The sequence below is a fragment of the Triturus cristatus genome, chromosome 5_2, assembly GCF_964204655.1.
Source record: "Triturus cristatus chromosome 5_2, aTriCri1.1, whole genome shotgun sequence".
NCBI lineage: Eukaryota > Metazoa > Chordata > Amphibia > Caudata > Salamandridae > Triturus > Triturus cristatus.
The window spans coordinates 307,452,708-307,476,735 of record NC_140588.1 but is presented as its reverse complement, the minus strand read 5'-3'; the positions used below and the strand labels follow the sequence as shown (position 1 = coordinate 307,476,735).

At 44.0% G+C, this 24,028-nt stretch overlaps 1 protein-coding gene across 2 annotated transcripts in view; it reads left to right on the top strand.

Moving 5' to 3' along the window:
• C5_2H5orf22 (chromosome 5_2 C5orf22 homolog) overlaps positions 1–24,028 on the top strand; it is a 409,270-nt gene that overhangs the window by 189,096 nt on the left and 196,146 nt on the right. For both annotated transcript variants that reach the window (XM_085607073.1, XM_085607074.1), the window contains one exon: positions 21,672–22,146. In XM_085607073.1, the coding sequence (XP_085463199.1) occupies positions 21,672–22,146 (475 nt within the window). The remainder of the gene's footprint in view (positions 1–21,671; positions 22,147–24,028) is intronic.

The window sequence follows — 24,028 nt, the reverse complement described above, 5'->3', positions numbered from 1 at the left end:
CCCTGTAGTCCTTTTTGTCTCCAAGCCCTGCCCCAGCATGTACTGGTGGTAGTGTTCTATTCTGTCTCTTGATTTCTGGATACCACGGCCTTTCTGACCACTTTCTACCTGCTTTCTGGACTTCTCATTCTCTTGCCTGTAACCCGTACTCCGTTACTGGATTATCTGTGTCCTGTCTAGTGCCTGCTGGCTCCTCTGGCCTTCCCTTTCCAAGTTTTAGTTCTGCCTTGCTTTCATTTGTGGTTCCCTGATTCTTTGCACCTCGCCCTGTCTGCCTTTCCTTCATTTGTGGTTCCCTGATTCTTTGCACCTTGCTCTGTTTCTGCACCTGATTTTTTCTGAGCCCATTTCCTGTTTCTGTGTACCTTCCACTCTTCTCTTTAGTTTTCTTGTGTGTTTATATGATTATCCTGATTTTCATTGCTTCCAGGGTGCCAGTGAGACTCCCGGGCTTGTGTTCTTGGCACCGAGAAACACCCAACACTCCTTTTCCATTGGAGCTGCTGGGTGATTCCCTGATTTTTTTTTTTAGATTAATCTGCGCCTTGCCTTCTTGTAAGAGCCTTTTCATCTCACAGAGAGATCACCTCATATGAACAGATAAACTATAATTTATTGCTTACCTGCATTTACCTTTTGAAGTTTGTACTTGTGTGAGCTTCATAGTTTCCTCTACAGATATCGAGTTCCCTATTCACTGCCTGTTCCAAACTGCTTCTGTCCTGCTTCCCTCCCAGTCTTCAGGACTCACTTGTCTATATCTAACCTCTTCTCTAGAGGGCCTTTGCCCCTGCATAGAGCAAGCACCCCCATTTCCTTGTCTTCTCCTGAACTCAGCAATGTCCCGTACAGATTGTTCTGAACTTTGCTGAGATCCCTGACAGATCTACCCAATCACTTTATGTCAAGATGTTTAACATCAGATCCAGAAAGTCTACGTATGTAGACAGGTGTATATTGCCAAGGCAGCGCATTTCCTTACAGCCTGCTAGAAATTCCTGATCAATTCATGAAAGAAAATGGACTTTTACATGCTGAATATTCTTTCCTTTGGTTGACTGATCCTTCTATGTTAGATTTCCATTCCATCTGTAACCCTGAGCTGATGTCAGCTAGTGACCTATAGGAGGAAAAATAGTTTCTGCAAACCTTATTAGCAGCAGAAAGCCAAAATAGTCATTAAAAGAGTGGTGCTGTTGATGGAAAATGTTCTAAAGTTTGCTAGTCATGGAACCTGTGCCAGGACAAATCTTTATCTGAAGACAATTTCCAGACACGCTATATATTGATCTCTCATCAAACTGGTAATTCAATTCCACCAGTTAGAGCTGGTGTAACTGTGCCCTTCTTAACTCCCATTGGCCTCAAGAACCAGCTTCCAGATAGCACGCTCAGTATTGGCTGATCACAAACCGTCGGGTTTTTAGGTTACCATCCTAATGAATCTGTGTTTTTCAGATTTTTGGCCAAGCCATCCTGAATCTAAAGATAAGAGTTTAGTGACACCTGTGACTTATTCAACCATGTCTAATGTACAGACCAAAAATAATCCCGTCTCGAAAAAGTCAGTTGCATCCTCAGAGAAAGTCGCGGAATTGATGCCTGTGCAAGAAGAACTGCATGTGTTGAAGAGAGAAGTAATGGACTTCTATGATGAGTGTCTGTTTGTACTACCTAAATGTTGCAAAACAATATGTTTCCTCTAAGATTCAGCCCTGTTTCACTTAACCAGACAGCCTGTCTCTGAACATCAATAATATTAAAACTTTTTAACTGAATCACTTAAGTGGGGGCATGAATCTTCAAAACAGAGAGCAAAGCTTAAGGAAGAATATGCATACAAGCTTAAGATTCATTTGAAACACTACCTTCTCCAGTATTGGATCTTTCATAGATTCACATGCTTGAATCATCGCTGTTGTCGTAGTTGGAGTCCCACAGTATATATATATAAAAGCAGTAGATAAAATTACCATAGGCTACCATGCACTCACAAGTCCGTGCCATAGCCTATCCACCTTCTTTAAAAAAAGAAACAAATCCAACCAACAGCCAATCAGGCGACTGCACCCTCTAGAACAATCCCAAGAGAGGCTAGGTTCCTCAGATTTTCTACTGCACATCGTGTGAAAGGGAGTCTCGCTGAGCTCTGCTCAGTTTTTCTCTGTTTCTTCAAGTTTCTTGCCAGTGTTTCTTTAAACATGTCTGAATCTTCTAAGAAAGGTCTCTTCAGGTCGTGTGGATCGTGTGGGGAAAAAAGAGGCTTTGTTCTGAAGACCCACATAAGGACTGCATCTACTGCCTTTACCCTCAACACAAGGTAAAAGATTGCAAGATATGTAGAACCTTTTCTACTAAGACCCTCAAAGACAGGGAGGGTAAACTACTGAATTGGCTGAAAAAAATTAAGGCGAAATCTGATGTTCTCTCTGAGGATTAGAAGAGCTCTACCTCATTGACATTTAAAGAAACACCTAAAAGGAAAGAAAGATCTCTTGATTCTCCTGAGGTTTCAAAAAAGAAGACATCAAAGAAATCTCGTCATGAGGAAGACAGTACCTCACAAAAATGAAAGCTTTCATTTCCTACTGAGGGAAAAAGACAAATACCAATATTCTTCTTTTCATTCCATGAAGGTATCCGTCTCTTAGAAGCTTTTACCACCGACGGCGTTAATTTCTGAGTCTTCGTCGTCGAGGAAACCATCCCCAAAAAGCTTCTCCTTCATCGTCGTCGAAGAAATCTCCATCGCCGACGACAGATTCGACGACGGTCCCATCGACGACGCTTCAGGTGACGACGAGTGCTCTACCATCGACGATCTCATCGTCAACGACAACATCGACGACTGCAACTTTTTCGTCAGGGTCCTTGTCGACGGCGGTGGTCCTGTCGACGTCTACAATGACGACAATCTCGTCGACGATACCGACGACGGCTGTATCTGGTCCTATCATGTCCTCGTCGACAATGCAGACACCTTTACCGTCGACTAAGTTGTTCTGCTCCACACTTGGCCATAAGCTATCATCTTCCCTGCAGCTTACACCAATGTATCTACTGACGACATTCTTGTCGACGACACCGTCGACAAGACAATGTTTGCAGAATCCTGCGATAATTTCTCCTTTACCTCCTTCAACATTCTTGGAGGAATCTGATGATGAAGGGATGTTTGGGCCTTCAGATAGTCCTTCCCAATTACATGTACAGTTTCAGGAAGATGATGACGAGGACTATAGCGGATACTATCAACAGAAATATCCCCCCTCCTCATGCAACAATGCAATATATGGAGCCAGTTTCCAAAGCTATGGTTCACATGCCTGTTGCAGTGATTCAAGATCTTCAAGATTTGTTAGGAGACTATTGTTCACGTTTTCCTTCAGCACTTGCTCCTCCACCTCCTCAACCTCTACCGCCAGTCACTACATCACCTCATACTTCTGTGCCTGTATCTGCACTATCCCCGATGGGAGATACTAGTGGGCTGCAACTGCATCCAGATACCTCTGATGAGGGAGAGATTGAGGATACTCCTCCTTAGAAGGAGGCTCAAACAGAGGATGAGTGGGATGACTATGTCATATCTACACCAGCTTCTCCATCTCCTCGAATGATAGACTCTCCGCCAGAGCAGCAGCACGCTTCCACCTGTCTCTTACAGTAAAGCAATCAGACTGCTTTTTTTATGATTTTAAAGACATGTTTAGGAAATCGTTAGATCTATCCCTATTGTTGACCACATATGGGAGGAAGGATTGAAAGTGATGAGAACCCCAGCCACTGTTATTCCAGGTTTTGCCTAGAATTGACAAAAAATACAAGGCTCCGGACGATGCTCCAGCGTGCCTTATAAGTCATCCTAAGCCTGATTCTGTCATCTCACATGCTGCTCAACGGAGATCAAGGAATCCTCTAACGCCCGTCACTGCTCCACCTGACAAGGAAGGGAGTCGTTTGGATAATATTGGAAAGAGATTTACGACCACATCATGGGCAACTCTTCGAGCTGCTAAGGCTATTGCGATTCTAGCCAGGTACGATCGACAGATGTGGATGGATATTGCACAATTTTTAGATCTAATCCTGGAAGATAAAGAGATGGAAGCGAGGAAAATCGTGCTTGAAGGACAGAGGTCAGCTTCCGAAATTATAGACGCATCCATGGATATTGCGTTTTTGGGTTTCCGACAGCTTGCTGGAGCCGCTGTTTTGAGACGCTAGGGTTGGCTGAAAGCAACTATGTTCCTCCCTGAGGTACAAGGCAATATATTGGATATGCCTTTTATGGCGAGTCACTCTTCGGCAAGCATGTTGATGATGCTTTACAAGCCATCAAAACAGATACTGACACGGCTAAGGCCCTAGGAGCGCTACAATTCAGGAAAACCCCCTTTCGTGGAGCGCGGGGCAGAGGAAATTATTCCTTTCGAGGAGGGTTTCAAAGGTACCATCCTCAATCATAAACCTCCCACAGGCCGTCCTACCAGCAGCAACAACAATATCGCACACCCCCACAGGCTGCCTACTCAGGTTCAGCCCAGAGATATGGGCCTTAAGCAGTGACAATGCTTCGCCTCCTGCCGCTCATCTGAATTCCAGCAAAAAAAAATCCCTTGCTCTCATTTCTTGGATCAATGAAAAAATATAATATCAGAAAAATGGGTCCTAGTTATAATAAGGTATGGCCATACCCTAGAATTTACCACAAAGCCACCTCATCACCCACCCCAAAGATCAACAACTTATCATCTTCAGTTATTAAAGAAGGAGGCTTTAATAATGCTGCAAAACTGAGCAATAGAGCTGGTTCCACGTTTTCAGAAAGGGAAGGGTTTTTACAGAAGAAGCTGGGGGATTGGCAACCCATTTTAGACCTTAGAAAACTCAACAAACACCTGTTGAAGAAATCCTTTCGCATGGTCACTCTTCAAGAGATTTTACATCTTCTGAACTTTTTTTATTTTTACCATCCTGGATCTGGAAGATGCTTCCTTCCATATTCCGATTCACCCCAAGCATCGCAAATTTCTATGTTTCACGGTGGCAGGCGCGGATTATCAGTTCATGGTCCTTCCATTTGGCCTTCGCTCAGCTCCCCGGGTTTTTACCAAGTGTGTTGCCCCCGTGGCAGCATTCCTCTGGCTGAAAGGCTTACAAATCTTCCCATACCTCGACGATTGGCTGGTAAAAGCTTCTTCTCTTCATCAGGCTTCAGAAGACATCTTTCTGCCTACAACTGTTCCGATCTCTGGGTCTGGCAGTCAATTTTCGAAAATCCATTCTAGCTCCTTCTCAGAGGTTAACGTTTCTAGGAGCACTGATGGACATTCTGCAAAACAAGGTGTACTTCTCAACAGAAAGAATGAACACCATCTTGTCTCTTGCTCACAATCTTCACAGAAGAATGTGCGCTTCTATACATCTCCTCAAATCCTTTCTTGTGATGTTGTCTTCCGCCATTCTCATGGTTCTTCATGCTCAGCTGAGAAATAGACCACTTCAAGAGCAGTTAGACGCCCAATGGATTCAAATATCAGGATCATTCGACTACATAGTTCAGATAACTCCGATCATGAAAGAGGCACTTCTTTGGTGGCAATCTCCTCACAATCTCTCTCTGGGACTGTCATTCCTTTCTCCTCTTCCAGAGTTTGTTCTGACTACAGATGCATCTTTGGAAGGCTGGGAGCACATCTGCAAGAACTACAAGTAAGCGGCAAATGGAGTCTCTCTCTCTCTCCAAAATGCATATCAATTTTCTGGAACTGCGGGCGATTTCTCTAGCCCTTCAATCATTCCTCCAAAGGATAAAAGTATACTCAGGCCTCATACGCACGGACAACACTACCTGCATGCTTTATCTGAACAAGCAGGGAGGGACAAGATTCCCGATTCTATCTTGGGAAGCTCAGAAGATATGGGAATGGGCATTGCCGCATCAGATAACCATCAAAGCGGAGCATCACCCAGGAATAAAGAACAACCTAGCAGACACGTTAAGCAGGTTAACGCAATCGAATCACGAGTGGGAACTGAACCACACGGTTCTCAACTGTAGATTTCAAAAATGGGGAACACCCAACTTGGACCTATTTGCATCTCAAGAGAACCAGAAATGCCGGTTCTATGCCAGCAGGGAGCCTCAGCCAGGGTCATGGGGAAATGTGTGTTCGATAAGATGGTCAGGAATCTTTGCATACGTTTGTCCCCATAGCCTCTAATCTCAAGAGTGTTGAAGATGAAGAGGGAACCGTGTAAGCTCATCCTCATTGCTCCACGTTGGCCTCGTCAACACTGGTTTACAGAACTTCTCCTGCTGTCGCAGTCCAGTCCTTATCACCTTTCTCCGTCAACCACACTGCTGACGATGAACAAGGAACAGATCCTGCATCCTCATCCTGCTTCTCTGCAATTGCATGCCTGGAATCTGAGCACAATGAGTACAAGGATTTAGACATCCCTCAGTATTGTAAATTTATTTTGTCCAGGGCAAGAGCTGAATCTACGCCAAAAACATATAGACTGAAATGGAAATGGAAATGTTTCTGTTCTTGGTGGCATCGTAATGGTATTCATCCTTTTGACTCTACCCCAGAAAAAATCCTGCCTTACCTTTTATCCCTGGCAAGATCAGGTCTGGCTTATGCTTCAATAGGAGTCCATCTTGTAGCCATCTCTCGATATAGACGGACATTGGACACTTCTTCTCTTTGCTCTGCTCACATCATAAAACAGTTTATGAAAGGCCTTTTCAGAACTTTTCCTCCTATCAGGCCGCTCCTCCTGATTGGCGTCTGTATATAGTCTTGTCACAATTAATGAAGCCGCCTTTTGAGCCGATCCACAAGATAGAGCTCAAATTTCTCTCATGGAAAGTAGTTTTGCTTCTTGCGCTTACATCAGCTAGAAGAGTATGTGAAATCCAAGTCTTCACCATCAAAGAGCCTTTCTTACGTTTCACAGAGGATTATGTGATGTTCTGAACGAATCCTAATTTTTTTTTCAAAGGTGCCTTCCCAGATTCACCTTAATGAATCAGTAATTCTGCGCACTTTTTTCTTGCATCCTTCATCTCCAGCGGAGAAATCTCTTCACTCCTTAGATGTAAAAAAATTCCTCAATTTCTGTTTGAAAAGAACAAAGCACCTGCGCAGAACAGATCAACTCCTAGTATCCTATGGACCTGTTAAGCTAGGATCTGCTGTCGCACGTTGGATTGCTTCTGCTATTCACCTGTGTCGTGTGAAAGCGGGTAAACCGCTCACCACCAAAACCAAGGTGCATTCCACAAGAGCAGTATCTTCTTCTGCTGCTCTCTTTGCTGGCATCCCACTGGACAAGAGTTGCCGTGCCGCTACCTGGAAGAATGCTCATACCTTCACGCTGCACTATTGCCTGGACAAGGCATCTTACAGCGAAGCAGCAGTGGGACAGGCAGTCTTGCGCTATCTATTTCAATAAGGTAGGCCTCTGTGTATAGAGGTATTCTTTGTTATCTATTATATGTATATAATTTCATACAGCTCTTATATACTTGTCAATTGATATGTTGTTTAATGTTCTCTCATTATGAATGTTCCTATTCTAGCATGTATATAATAGCCCACCATCCTCTATGGTATAAAGGTGATATACAATATTATTAAACATGCATGTTTAGGTAAGTAAGTACAATTTATTGTTTTTGATTAATTAAAACCATTACAAAAATACATTCCAATAAAACATTTTGATTAATTAAACTTTTCGGTCAGTACTCTATTAAAATTCTTATGTTTTAAAGCAAACAGGAGTAATTCGAAAGTGCAGTGTGTCCATGATTGCATTTTGCCCAGAGCCTCCGGAGTCTATATACAGGTTACAGTTTGTGGGGATTTAAGGTTTTGTTGTATTTGTGTTCCCTCAGGGTACCACTCGTCCTTGGTTAGCTGCTACTAGAAGCAGGAACTTAACAAGTTTCCAATTTAGTTGTGGGCCCTTTGGGTTAAAGCATGCAAGTACTGCTTGTCTCTGGGTGTGTATGCCTCGTTCATTAAAATGAGTTTTTAGGAGGCCTACCCTTTCCTCTTACAGCTTAATGTAGGAGCATATTATATGCTCAATGTCCTCATTTCCAACTCCGCATAGCCTGCATAAATTCACGCAGTTCTTTCTCAGCCAGGTGGAAGATGAGGTATGGCTGGCAGGATTCCTAACCTGTATTTTAGACAGGCTTCTTTTGACTTCCTGGAGTACCCCAGTTCAAAGTATGCCTGTGACCCAAATGATTTACAGCTGCACAGAGTCATACATGCGTGGCTCCTGTGTGCGAAGGCGGCCTTATCTTCTTTGATAGAAAGTTTCCTAATAACCTTATTTACAATGTGCTTGAAGTGCAAGTGCGTTGTGGGAATTTCCGATAGGTCAGCTAGTCCGGTAATGGCCAGTAATTCCTCCAGGTATGCTTTAGCCGGTGAGGTGGATGTGCTGCACCTTTCCTGCCACAGCTGATGATTCAGTGTGTTCCTGGCCGAATTCTTGATTTTGCGCCAGCACTTGATGTACGAGCCTCGCCTTGCGAGGAGTTGCTTCAAGCTGAATCTGTGCTTGCGAAGTTTATGGCGGGAGGTTTAGCATTACTCTGTATTTTTTTGCCAAGGTGGTATCCAGCAGAGTAGCGTCCCTGCCTCTCAGTACTTCGCTGCCATAAGTAATTAACAATGGGATTTTTGCTTGCGAAACACGGAGAAATGGTGAAAATGTTGGTCCAGTCAGTTTTGTTTTAAGTTGCCTTAGCGTTGTCGCAGTCGCCATCCCTTTCCTCTTGATGGCCTTAAGCTGCTTTGAAAATTGGCCACCATTATCAATCATGACACCTAAGTATTTATACTCAGAGCAATTCGCAATTGCAGTTTTTCCAAGAGACCAAAAATGAGACAGTTTTTTCCATTACTTGTCAGAGTTTTAGTTTTGTCGATGTTAACTTCCAGATAGTTCTCGGCTGCGTACCCATGCAGTGTGTTGAGTAGCCTTTGTAGACCTACTTCGGTATGGCTAGTTAAAACAACATCGTCCGCGTAAGACATGCTGGAAATAGTTTTTCCTCCTATTCGAGGGGAATGCGCATTGCAAGCAGTGATGGCTGATGGCAGGTCTGTGTAAAGGTTAAAAAGAGTTGGTGCTAGCAAAAAAACCCTGTTTGATGGCCTTTAGTTGTTGGTATGCGCCGCGAAAGGTGGGATCCGTTACCAAGCTTAACCTGTATTCACGTGTTCGAGTGTAATTCTATCAGGAGATTCAAAAGGGATGTAGGTACCCCCCCTAGAGAGCCAATTTCCTCCAAAGGTTAGCTCAGTTGACATTGTCGAACGCCGCCTTAAAATCCAAAAAACAAAAATGGAGAGTTTGCTTCGTTAGTTTTACTTTATCGATGAGTAATGACCTTGCTAAAAGGTTGGTTGTTGTTCCAGTCTCTCTACAGAACCCTTTTTGGCTAGGGGGAATTATATTTTGCTATGTTGCCCATTCTTGTAGCTCGGTCAATAAGTTGCCTGCAAAGTATTTTGCCTCTACGTCCAGAAATGCGATGGTAGAGTTTTGTCCCCCGCTTTATTTATTGATGAGAGAATGGAGCCTTTCCATGATGCGGGCAAACACCCTGTCTGTCTAACAGAGCTGAAGAGCGGAGCTAGGGTTTCTGACCAGTATTCTGGATCTTGTTTAAAAAGAAATGGTGGAATCCCATTTGGCCCCGGTGCTCCTTCTTTCCTCCCTTTGGAGATTTGTTCCCTGATCCTGACTGCATCGGTTTCATTTGCCTCGACCTCATCAGTCATCACATTTTGAGATGGAGGTGCAGGCTGGTTGTCCTTGCGAGTATTTAATCCAGATACTTGTTGATTGAAATGAAGTTCTAAAAATGATGTCCAAGTGTTTTCTGTTACATGTGATATTAAACCACCATGTGCCGGTTGTAATAATTTATTTCTCATTGCCCAAAATCGGGCACTGTTACTTCCTTTAGAATCATGATGGAGTTTAGCCCAGAATTCGTTTTCATTGGATCTTTTAATGTCCCACTTAAGTTTCCTAAGTTAGGCCTTACTCTTGCGGAGCTGTTGGTATACGTCCTTGTCCCCGGGCATATTCTCAATGACCTTAGAAATTTGTTTATAGCTTTTTTATGGCATTTCAAGGTAGACCTCTGTGCACTCGTGGCCTTCCCTACAACTGTTAGATCGTTGGGCAGAGAGTGTCGAACTACAGATGAGTAAGAGTTTGAAAACCAGGCCGTAAAGGCTTCCCATATATATGTGAGATTTCCCTTGGGGTGGTTAAGCTCATGTAGTTGTTTTGCTGCCAAGAGCGCCTCCCTAGAATTTGCTATAGATGAATTAATTATTTTAAGGTTTATTGTGTGGCATGCATTCCAACTGGATTTGGAATTGATTTGTCTGGTAGTGCGTAAATTGAGACTTCCTGAGACCGATGATCGCTATCCCCTTTGTCTCCTAGGCAATAGCCTATTATGTGGTGGAAAAGTGAAAGAGACACTAGGGTATAGTCAATTGTGGAGGTCACATGACCCGAGTGAAATGAGGCGGCCGGTGGGAAGTCATCGACACATCTTCCATTTAGCACCCTTAGGCCAATGTGCTCCAGGTCTTCTAGCAGCTCTGAGCCGCACTTATATGTTCTTCCTTCGACGCTATGAGATTGAGTTGGAATTTTCCAATGAAAGGACTGGGCCTGAATGTCTTAGTTTGGGGTGGTACCTAAAATATGTTGATTAAAGTCGCCTGACAAAATGAAGTTCGGAGTGGTGTGCGTGCTCATCAGTTGATACAGGTGTTCAATTAAAATGTTTGAGTCCTGTTTTTTTTCTGTTTCGGGTTTAGGTATATATTAATCAGCAACACCTCCTCCTCTTTACCACTAAGATTTAGTTGAACCTTTATGGTGTTAACAGCTGGGAGTAGGGGAGGTAATTCCTGCGCACTGTGGATTTTTGTAATTTTAATATTATAAGTAGCCAGGCCGCCTGATAGACGGCCATAATTTCTTTTCCTTATGGCGGGAGTGTGAAAACAAGTGTATCCCTCTACTTCCAAAGGCTCCTCTTGCCATGTTTCCTGCAATAAAATGATGTTGAAAGATTTTAAATAATCAAGAAATTCCGCATCTGCAGCCTTGTTGTTTTGCCTGTTAATATGCCATGAACATATTTTCAGAGGTAGTATATTGGAGTTTCAACTATCCCTCATTGAGTTTCTCTGTCATTGTGGGTGACTGGATGTGTTAATGGTTCTAGTAATCTGAAGGTGATCCAGGGCATCTGAGTTGTTAACTATTGTACTCATTTGTGTATTCGGTGCCTGTTGTTTTTGTGGTGACCATCCTCGGTCTCCCCTAAGTACAGATGATGTTTTATTGTTTTTGCGGTTTGTTCCTTCCCTTGCTCTAACAAGCAGTGTGAGTGGGTATCCTGTATTATAAAACACAGTGGTTTGTATCCCACAGTCTTTAAAGGTTTCCTGTTCTTCCATGACTTTATTTGCGATTTAAACAGACCTCCAGGTGGCTTTAGTGGAGTCCATTCCTTGTGCTTCATCCAACTTCATGAATTCTATTGAAAGAAGGTCAGTTGATTGTATACCTTTTAATGTTAGTATTGTACGTAGGAGTTGAAGAATATTCCCTCTGTTTAAGATGTCAAAGGGTCCTTTTGATTCGTATTCTGGGGTGAAGATAGCAATGGCAGAGTTCCTAGTTTGGTTAGCTAGAGGAGTTGTTGCATGGTTTAGCCCCAAATTATTTTCTCTGGAAAAGGTTAATGAATTGCTGAATCGGTCCAGTGGAGATATCCATGGTTAGTGACTCTCAGTTCCTAGGGCCTGTGGGTACTTCTAAACCACAATCTGAATTTAAGTTTTGTATTCCAGAGAAGCCCAAATGTCCGATTGTGGTTGTCCTCTGCTTGTGAAGGGCTCCCTGCACTTCCTTATAGGCTCTACTTGTGATATTGTTTACGCAATATACTTCCCCTAATGCCTTCGTTAAGATGGTGTTACCACTTGTGTCGCATCCATGTTTTCTATAGAGTGGGTTTCCTTTGGCGGATTAGACCTTCCCTCAACTTTGGGGACATGTGTGTGCTTGTGTGTGCTTGCTCTTGCTGCTGTGATGTTTTTGTTGTAAATAAAGGATAACATTTTGTGAGGCTCGGAGATGATATTTTATTACGACCTTTTCTCCTAAGTTGACGGCGTCGCTTTGCACTCTTGAGTTGATGTTTGCTCCTTGGATGTTAAAGGGGTCCCAGAGGACAGGCTACCATCATGACAAGTCAGGAGATTATTGCCAGCGATTTTTTTGGACAAGGTCCCTATTCGGTGACTCATTGGGCACTGCTTTGTTTGGATTTGCCCTTGATTTTTCTTGGTTTGGGCCCTTTGGCAGGCCTTCTGTAAGAGTAGATACAATTGAGGGGAGTGATGATAATTTGTCAATAATAGGACCACAGCTGCAGTTCCAATTTTTCTTCCTGCTGGGCTCTGCTGATTAGAAGGTTTAGTTGATCCAATTTCTCGTCTATCCCCCCACAAAGAGGGCCAGAGTATCTAATAATGTCAACTGCAGGTCCATTTTATCTGACTGGTAGTGTAGCACGTCAACAGTTAGTTGCATTGTATTTAGTAAGATGTCCCATGTGTTCGATGCCTGTTTCCCAGTTTGAATTGGTGAGCCTGACGTCAAAGTGGAAATTGGAGGGCTTCGTTCTTGATCATTTCCTTGTTTAGGACCCTGATTTATGCCAATTCTAACTGTGAGCGGAAGCTGTTTTTCAGGAGTATCCAATGGGTAGGATGCTAATAGGGCCGCCCACTCCTGTGATCCAAGGTAGGAGAGGGAATCCTGCCCGCCTCCCCTGGAAACCGGGGAATCTGACGAGGTTTCAGAGGTCTCTTTGGGATTTTCGTTGCTGCCCCCTGTTTCTGCTTCTAAGGACAGTTGGGCTGGCTTGATGGCCTCTCGATGTAGTGGAGGGTCATGAGGGGATTTTTGGCAGTCTTTTTGGGACAAGACTTTGTGCTGGTGTTGGGATTCAGGAGAGTGATTAGATTTATGTCCACTTGAATCCTCCTGTCCTAAATTTGTGGCCTCGCCATTCTTTGTCGTAGACTCTTGTAAAAATTGCACTTCCTTCTGCCTATTAAGATTGGTTAAGTCAGTTGTAGCGTTACAGGTTAGGGTGAAGATGGGCAAGGTTCGACAAGTGCCGTGCTCCTCAACATGCATTTCCACCTCACCTTGAGAGTCAGACGAGCTGCTGGTTTTGTGTTTACAGATTTTTTCTGAAGCTAACAGGGGTACCACAGGTTGGGCCACTAGAGTTCCCACTGTAGCTTGTACTGTGTCTGGTGAAGTCGGTGGTTGTGGGGGAAATAGTGGCAGTAATGGATATTGAAGGCCCAGAATTTTGCCACTGGAGGAAAATATGGACAATGCTGGGTCCTGTAGAAATTGGAATTTTGAGGAGATTTTTGGTTGGTGTAGGTGAGGTCGGTGACTTCCAGGCCGCTGCTGTGCTTGGCCACAGAGGCCGCTGGGGCCCTCTACTTCCTCAGAAGGTGTTATCCAATTTGTTGTGCTTGGTTTTGTTTTACCATTTTGTTTCGCTTTGCGCATGGCGACCACGGGTTGTCCCCTTTTCCTACTAGACCTCATGGTTGGAAATACTCCAAAGCTGCCCTACTTTCTCACGCTTGTCCCTTGCGTTGCGTGCCTTGCGTAGGGGCCCTTCCAAAAACCAGTCTGTCGGCTGCCAGAGGGAGAGCAGCTCGTCAATCCAATTCAGCTAAGGTTTAGTTGTTCAAGATTGGGTTTTAATTGACTATTCAACAATTGACGGTTTATATGCTGTTTATGTGCTGTTTAAGTGCTGTGTGTCCTGACTCCAGCAGCTCTTACTACTCTTCTGCTGCTGCTGTGCGACTCACGAGAGACTCACAAGCGCTGTCTCAGGCAGGTTGGCAGATAGACAGGCGGTCGATGACAAGTCAAATCCTAGTTCCGATTTTCCAGATTTGGTGAGGCAAGTTTCACTGATCCGTGCGAGGCTGTGCGGGGCCTGGCAGTCGGCCAGGGCAGAGGAGGGGAGGCAAAGGGTGAGGATGAGGGACAGAGAGGGAGGAGGGCCACGCTTGCTCTCACACTCTCCTCCCCCAAGCACCCGGCTGCTTTCTGCTTGCTGTGAGGCGCGGGGGAAGTGTAGCAGGCGAGGGTGACAGCGGGCTCCTGGAGGGTTCAGGATGCTGTGGGGGCCCCCAGCGGAGGACGTAGGTTGGTCAGGCAAGGATATGATGGCCACTCCTCGTTACCCCCCCTCTCGCCACCCCGCTGCCTTACCGCAGTCCCGCCACCTCCCTCCACCGCTAACTCAGGTTATTCGGCCACCAGTCGCCTCAGCCTCAGGGACCAGGGATCTAATCGGGACAGGCTCTAGCCCGGCTGGACCTGCGGATTAGCTGGTGCTCCGCCTCTCCTGACCCGAGGCACTTAGTCGACGCCCAGCCAGGACCACAGCACGGCACGGAAATGTAGCCGATGTCAAGAAGCAGGGATTTGCGGCGAGGATCTGCAGCAACCTCCGATCTCCAGCCTCCAGCCAAAACCAGCGGGTTCCAACGCCGAACAACAGCACACACCACGCAGTTCCTCTCACTGCAGTAGCTCCCCTCATGCTGCTCACACTGCTCCGGAAGCACTACACCGCTCCAATTGGTTCAACTTTCGACTGTCTGAACGACTGATGCACCCTACCCATGCATGTTTAGGAAACTGCTAGCTACTCTGATTCAAGCATGTGAATCTATGAAAGATCCAATATTGGAGAAGAAAATGAGTTACTTACCTGTAACTATGGTTCTCCAGTATTGATTTCTTTCATAGGTTCACATACGACTCACCCTCCTCCCCGGAGAGGCTTACTTTATTCTCTAAGGTTTATACTTGCACACTTGTGCTGGAAAACCTAGGAACTTAGCCTCTCTTTGGATTGTTCTAGAGGGTGCCATCGCCTGATTGGCTGTTGATTGGATTTGGTTATTTTTACAGAAGAAGGTGGATAGGCTATGGCACTGACTTGTCATTGCATGGTAGCCTATGGTAATTTTATCATATATATATATATATATATATATATATATACATATATATACATATATATACATATATATACATACCGTGGGACTCCCACTACGACGACGGGGATGATTCAAGCATGTGAATCTATGAAAGATACCAATACTGGAGAACCGTAGTTACAGGTAAGTACCTCATTTTATCCCAAAGCTCAGGAGGTTACGAAGGCTTTATTTGAACCATGTTAAAGCTATACAGCTATTGAGTTGGTATCCTGCTCCAGTGCCACAAATGCTCCTGAACTGAAATATCACATCATTATATACTCGTTTACAGTCCCAGATGTAATCTTGGAAGCAGATTTGCATGAAATTACTGAGCCACAGCCCAGTTCTGAACTTCTCATTGCCTTTCCGTTAGATATGGGCTTAATCTCTGCTTCTGTTCCAGTTCAGCAGGGTAATGATAACAATATATGCCAAAAGCCTTTATGACAATTAAAAAAACTACTTATCCACAAATCACCTTGAAGCTACAAGTAAGACACTCGTAGTATTCCTTACCAATAAGTGTTTCTGCCATGCAAGTATCAGTAAGTGACAGTATTGATCATATAGACTCTAGAACTATGACAAGGCCTTGGACCCCTTTGGCACATGCATAAAAGACTTTCAACCATGAAGGTGTGACTGTTTAAGTTTCTGAAGATAACCTTGTCCCCATTACAGAAGAACTCCTGCATCATCTTTTGTAGACAATTCCTCTGTTCAGGAAACCCTCCTTATCAGTTCTACGGGGAAATTGTCTGATGAGAAGCTCTGTATACAGAAGGTTACTGCTTCAGTGTCAGACACCGTTCTTGGGAACAAACTGGAGACTTAAGAAGATCACCCTGACACTTATGACATCCTCTGTAAACAATTTGAATGGCAAGAGGATATGCTCTCTGACTCCTGTGAGTTTTCCGAAGGCCAGTCTAGGAACCAAGAACATACTGTCTACAGTGAGTGAAACACTACCCCCCCCCCCCCCCCCCAACCCGGGGAAAGGTTTCTCAAGCCTTTATTAACACTCCCAGTATCTGTCTTCTAGAAAAGAAAAGTATCCTGGTCATCCAGCACTCTCATTCGAGTTCCACCTCAAAATATCTTTACAGAATTTCACTCAGTCCTTCTGTCTTATGAAAGTTTATTGACCTGTTTCCTTGTTTGGACTCTCTTTTGTTCACCCGAGGCTGGCCCTATTGGGGTTCGGGGATAGTGTTAAGATTTTACAATCTGGACCCCAGGTGGCGCTCACAGAGCCTCTCTGAGTACTGCCTTCATCTCTGAGTAGTATTTTATACACTTCTACACCTTGAATGCCCAGATGCAGGTCATATTCCAGTCTAGGCTTCCATACCTCCTTCCAGATGCATCACGGTCCTTGGAAGACTTTCTGTCTCCAGACCCTGTCGCGATCATGTCCTGGTGGTGCTTCTCTATTCTCCCTCTTGATTTGTGGGTTCCATTGCCTCCATGACCTTTTTATACCTCCCTTCTGGACTTCTCACTCTCTTTGACCCAACCCGTGCTCCATTCCTGGATTTCCCATGTCCTGTCTTGTGTCTGCTGGTTTCCCTGGTCTTTCCCTTTCCAAGTCCCAGGTCTACCTTCCTGGACCGCAAACAAGCATCCAGGGAACGGTTTTGAGGTATCACCCCTCATCTGATGGGCTAGCTTGAATTCAGTGGCACAGCCAGCAAGGAACCCACGTCTTGGTATACCCTTGGCCCCTTAGGGCGAACATAGCAAAAACAACAAGATGATGGACGGAGTGCTGAAACTTTTCAACACTTACCCCCAGTCAAGAGATCTAGGTTTAATCCATTGTTCTTTTGCTTACTATGCCACCCCAGTTTGGACCCAGCCATATGCAAGCCAGTCTTGACCCTGCTCCTCATGGGAACAGTCCAGCCGGAACTGCCAGGCCTTCCTTGCTGTGCCACTGGATTCAAGCTAGCTTGGCTGATGAGGGGGTGATACCATGAAACCGGTCCCAGAATGCTTATTTCCGGTGGAGGAATGACCTGCTCTGGCAGTTCGGGCTGGACTGTTTCCATGAGGAGCAGGGTCAGGGCTGATTTGCATATAGCTAGGTCGAAACTGCAGTGGCATGGTGAGCAAAATAATGATGAATTCAACCCAGATCTGTTGACTGGGGATAAGTGTTTGAAACATTTTAGCACTCCATCCATCATCTTGTTGTGTTGGCTTATCAAAAACTTAAATGGGGCTTAGAACCCACCTATTGCTTACCATTGGTTGGCTTTATTTCCACTCTCATTTGCTGTGTCCAAATTCAGGGGTTGCCTTCCTCTTCTTGTCTTTGTCCTTGCCATGTAGCATGGCTTCTTCACCATCCTTTTAATTAGCTGATTTGTATCCTTTCGAAACTCACTTTTAGGGAGCTACTTTTTTCTTTTTGGTTATGCACTCCATGAGAGTGCATGTGTTGTAGAGTTTTCTTCCACGTCTGCCTCTGCCCTGCCAAATACCTTCACCTGCACTCCATGTTCCTCTCTCCTTCGTGTGCTGCTCATTTTGATGTGTTTTGCCTCCTGTTTTCTTTGTCTCCCCACTCCCTGTTGCTTCCCCAGTCCCACCTACTGCCTATTGTTTCCCCTCCTAACCATTGCCCCTGACTTATATTCCCTGTTGCTTCCCCCTCCTGGCCCCTTCTCATTACTTCTCCCCTTCCCTAAGGCTCCTTGTTGCTTCCCCCTCATTTCCCCACTCCTGTTGATTTTCAGTCTCCTGCCCACTCTTTGTTGCTTCTCCCACGCGCACCTTGTTGCTTCCCCCTTCCCAGTCCTCATTGCTTCCCCCTTCCGGTCCTCATTGCTTCCCCCTTCCAGTCCTCTATGCTTCTCTCGGTCTCCACGTTGCTTCACCCTCCCACTCCTCGTTTTCCCCTCCCACTCCTCATTGCTTTTCCCATCCATTCCTTGTTGTTAACCCCTGCCTCGTGCTCCTTGCTGCTTCCTCCTTTCCCACTGCTCATTGCTTCCCTCCTTCCTCTCCCTCATTGCATTCCTTCACCCGCCACTTGTTGCCTCCGTCCAGCACTCCTTGCTTCACCCGCCCACTCCTCCCACCCACTCCTTATTTCTTCCCCTTCCAACTCGCTCCTTGATGTAACGCTTCCCACCTGCTACTTGATGCCATCCCCTCCCACCTGCTCCTTGTTGCTCCCCTTCCCACATGCTCCTTGTTGCTCCCCCTCCCACCCACTCGTTGTTGCTCCCACTCCTGCCTACTCCTCGTTGCTTTTCCCTCCCGGTTTCTCCTAGTTGCTTTTCCCTCCCGTTTTCTCCTAGTTGCTTTCCCCTCATGCCCACTCCTCGTTGCTTTCCCTTCCTCCTCATTGCTTACCCCTCTACCTTCCACTCATCATTGTGTCTCCTCTCCATCCCGCTCCATGTTACTTTTCCTCTCACTCCCCCTTCTCGTTTCTTCCCTACTCCTTGTTGCTTCCTCCTTACTCGCTCCTCATTGCTTTCCCCTTTAGCCTGCTCCTTGTTTCTTAACTCCTTGTTACTTCTCCCCTCCCACACACTTCCCTTTGTCCCCCCACCCATTTCCTGTAGCTTCTCCCTTACTTCCTACTCTTCGTTGTGACAAGCTTTTGTTTTATTAATTATTGTTTTGTAGAGCTTAGGAGCTGGCATTTGTTGCCGGGCCGCTCAGCAATTAAGTAAGCACTTTAATGCTAGCAGATTCAAAAATAAATTCTTTACTAATCCAAGTGGCATGTGCCAGGTTAGATTGGCAAATAGAAAAAGAGCTAATGGCACCCGCATCATTACTCTGGTGTGCACATGCATAGTGACGCAGAAGCATGCATATTTCATTATGAATTTGTGCACAAGCAGAATGACTAAGCTGCATCATTGCTCTTTTTTTGCCAATCTTGCAAAGCATCAGCAAATACAAAAGGGCAACACCTACTGTCTTTTCCAATGCTTGTTTTTTTATTTTAATTTTAATTTTTTACTTGTGATGAATTATAAATTATTATGAGTGTTTTTTTTCCTATGAGAGATGTTTTCTTGTTTTAGATCTTAGATAGTAACATCAAATGTAACTTCTCTGTTCAATGATTATATATGGCTGAGGTACAACAGTATGTACAGGTGTATTACTTAAAACTTGCTACCACAGACTATGTTCATTTTGTACAACTGGAATGCAAGGGCAAAAAACCTAATGTAATTATCTGATTTACTAAACAAATATTGAAAGGCCAACACATGTTTGACAATATCTATCGCTTCATCGGGGTCTAATGTACAGTTCTAGAATTTCACTATAAAACAGAAGCACAAAAAAATCGGGGTCTAATGTACAGTTCTAGAATTTCACTATAAAACAGAAGCACGAAAGAAAAAACTATTACCTACATATATACACGGAAGGTTCATTAGAATCCTTCAAAATTTCACCATAAATGAGAATACTCCCGAATAAGGCAGAAGAAAGCTTCTAATTAAATGTTATATAGTCTAACACCTAGATTGATGTAACCATGTTGTGTTCTTAAAGTATTCTTTATTAACTGATGGAGTTATGTTCTGATATAATTTTCAAGAGGCCCAGGAGTTTACATTTTGGTTTGGTAATATCATTAGTTTGGAGTTCACTTTAGTCAAGATGGTGTTCACAAGAAGAGTAATGATCTTATTTTTTTATATTCCACTAGTGGGTAGTGGGTGATTTTCTTACACTTTGAAAGTAGATTATTTGTCTTACAATGATGGGAATATTTTAATTAGAAGCTCTCTTTTGACTTGTTCTGAGGACATAAGGACTTTTACATCACTCCTAAAGCTTGGAACAACCTCCCACTCCACATCAGAGCATCCTCCTCTGTTCTTGAATCATAGGCAGGGCTAGGCACAAACTCCTGCTCAACGCCAGGATATCAGCGCGGTGATAGTGTATTTTACAAGTCCGCATAACATACCAAATTCTGACTTCACAGATTTATCCACAGACCCCAAAGAATGCCCTAATTTACAGCTTACACCAAAGAAGACCTGCATATTTAATCAGGCTTCAACTAATGGTTCTGCCATAAAGATGGAATGGTATCCTGGTTCCTAAAATTAAGTTAAATCGAATATCTTCAAGGCGTATACTTGGTGTTTCTGATGGCTTGACATTTTTGGTGTGAGAATAGGTAATGTTTTAAGTGTCTACTGCAGCTGAGATGGTGCGCTTGAGGTCAATATTGGAACAGGTCAGATTACATAAGGCTGCTAGTAATTCATATTACTAGCAGTAGCTTTGAGGGGAAGTTTGTAAATGAGCACACTTGCTGCCTGGGTAAATTTCTGTCTCCACAAATAACTAAAACATTTTCTCTTACTATCAAATACTGTTCTCCAAAGTATTTAGTTTTTTCTCCGTCAAGATACTAATTTTACGCAAACAGGGTTATATTTTACAATGCTGGCTACTTTTCTGATACCTCAATTTATTTAGATAAACACCTGCCAGAAATAAATGCAATGCACAAATATTTGTAGGATTTTAATCGGATTATCTAATGTTGCTTTAAGTAAATCATTCGAAGAATCATATGTAACAATTTGTCAAGATGCCAGTAATTGAAGTAGCTCTACCTGTATTCATGTTGGTAAAAATATGCTTAAAAAAATTAAAACTCTTGAAATATGATCAAAACGAGATTTTTAATCCTGCCATGGAATTGAGTACCATTCAAATAACTGACCTAACCATCACATTCCACCGCCTCCATTACATTTTTGGGAACTGTGGTTTTTGACATACGATCACTACAGAGTAACTGCTTTGGGTGAAGGGGTGGATTTGTCAAAAGTGCATTGCTATGTTTTCCTTGATTCTCTTAATTCAAGTGATATAGAGTCTGATTTATAGTTAGGCAAATGGGTTACTCCATCTCAAACATGACCGATATCACAAGCGCTGTATTGCAGTGGCACTTGTAATATGGTGTACGTGATATCCTTCAAGTTTGTGATGGAGTAAGCTGTCTGCTGAACTGTAAATCAGGCTCTTTATTGGATATTCTGAAGTCATGTGATCACATAGATGTCTTGAGGTCACACTTTCCTGCCACTCTTTGAGCGAATGCTTATCTGAAAATATTGTCATTGGATCCTCACATGATTAGGCCAACCCCAAGTAAAGTAGAATATTGCACAAAATAAGGCTGAACTGCTTGCTGAGATGCCAAGCCTTTTAATTGCAGTAATGTAAAGGAATATGTGCTAGCATACAAACAGACACCTATTTATGAATGTTATTGATTCACAGGTCAAGTTTTCTATATAGCTCATTCAAACTCATTAGGTGAATTTTTACACCCTACACCCAAAATGAAGCAATCTCCTCCAGTACCTGAAGGGGAACCTCCTAAGGTCTGCCAAGCTTTGGAACTTCCTAAATGTAAATGCAATGTGTTAGAATGGTTTCCAGTGAAATCATGTTAACTACTTTATTTTATGCCAAATTCAGGGTAACAAGTAAAGATGATTACTTCCTAAGCGATGGACTTTATGTCCCAGATGATCAACTTGAGAACCCGAAGCCTTTGCATCTGGATGTGATTACAGTCAATCCAATGGAAGACCTAGGAGTTTTGGACAGAACAAATGGAGAATCCGCTGCTAAGAAACAGAAATTAGATCATAATACCAATACTGATATCGTCACATGTACAACGACCATCGCCTCATCTTCCAAAGCACTTACTATTCCCAGCTGTGAAATGACAGACTCCACAAAATCAAATGAAGAGACAGTGGAACATGATAAGATGGAAACTTGCAGTGACGTTTCACCATTATTTTTAAATAATGACTGTAAATGTGAACATATGAAGGTTGTGAAGGAAATTCTTCAAGTTCTTCAGAAAGGAGATGCCTATGTTTTGGATATAGACTTGGATTTCTTTTCCGTTAAAAATCCTTTTAAGGAAATGTATACACAGGTAACATTATATTTTTCATAAACATTTGAAACTGTATCTAAAGAATGACAATACAAGGTAGGAAAGGCCTTTTGTGTCCTAAGCACCGACTTAACAATGTGTTGACATTGTTCATTTTTAAGTGTTAATATCTCAAAGAATTGCCACAGTGCTTGTTGATATGTTATAATCAATGATTTTGTTTCACAAGTATGCAGGTTTTGTGTATACTGTACATGTTAATGTTAATGTTACCGGATTTCTAGAGCGCATGGCTGCCCGTGAGCGTCCCCGCGCTGAACAAGTACAGATGGAATCAGAAGGGAAGATTACGGGAACAGCCAGGTCTTCAGAGATTTACGAAATGTCAGAAGGTTGGGTTGTGCGCGGAGGTCAAAGGGAAGGGAGTTCCATAATTTGGATACATTATATGAAAAACGTCGACCTCCTGAGCGTGTTCTCTTGATTATAGGCGGCAGAATAAGGTGGGCATTAGAGGATCGGAGAGGTCTGGAGGTGGAGTAGGGAGTAACAAGGTCTTTTAGGATGGGGGGTGCTTTTCCATTAAGAATTTTGTGCGATATACAGAGTGCTTTAACCTGTACTCTTTCCACGACGGGCAGCCAGTGTAGAGCTCTAATGGCAGGTTTGGCCGAAGAGCGACTCTTAGTGTTGGTAAGAATCCTGGCTGCCGCATTCTGCACTACCTGCAGCTTAGTTGTGACTTTCCGCGGTGCACCCAGGTACAATGCGTTTCCATAGTCCAACCTTGACAGGATGAGGCCCTGGATCAGAAGTTTCCTTGATTGGAAAGGGAGTAGTGGTAGGATTTTCCGGGTGGAGCGCATGAGGCCAAAACAGACTCCAGCCGTTTTCCTAGCTTGAGTATGCATGGTAAGATTTTGATCTAGCCATAAACCGAGACTTTTAATCTCGGTTTTGGGGTTGGGAGGCTTACCCATGCATGGGGGCCAGAGAGAGTCAGGACGAAAGTGGGCCTGATTCCCCATCACCATAATCTCCGTCTTGTCGCTGTTAAGCTTCAAATGTGATCTGTCCATCCAGCTGACTATGTCTCTCAGGCAGGAGTAGAGGTCGATGGTGGGATTTTCCTGCTGAGTAAGAGAGACAACCAGCTGCGTGTCATCTGCATACGTCAGGAGTTTGATCCCGTATGGGGTGACTATCTTTTCCAGGGGGGACATGTATACGTTGAAGAGCGTGGGGCTCAAAGAAGAGCCCTGTGGCACTCCGCAACGTATAGGGGTCTCTTTAGATGTATAATTGCCCTCTATCACCTGGAATGAACGGTCCTGAAGGAACGATTTCAGCCAAGATAGGGCAGTACCTGAGGTCCCAAGATCTTTCAATCGCTTGGTCAGGATCTGGTGATTGACCATGTCGAAGGCCGCACTCAGGTCCAGGAGGATCACTGCCACTGATCCTCCTGTATCCATGATCTTCCTGGCCTCCTCGACCACTGTAACCATCGCAGTTTCAGTTCCCTGGCCCGGGCGAAAACCTGTCTGTGAAGATTTGAGTAGTTCGTTAGTTTCAAGGTAGTTAGATAATTGGGAATTGATGAATTTTTCTGTTATCTTACTGATACACGGGAGAAGAGAGATCGGCCTGAAGTTGGATAGGTTAAGGGGATCTAGATTAGGTTTTTTAAGTAAGGCTCTGACCTTCGCCTTTTTCCAGCTGAGGGGTACCAGTCCGTTAGTCGGAGGGGCATTGATCACATTTACCATTGGTAAAAGGATGGTAGGTGCTACCTGCTTTAGAATTTTTACTGGGGCGGGGTCCGCTGGTGAACCACTTTTGAGTGAAAGGAGAATGGAGGACAGAATGTCCGGACTGATGGGGACGAATGTATCCAATCCCATATTAAGGATGTTGAGCT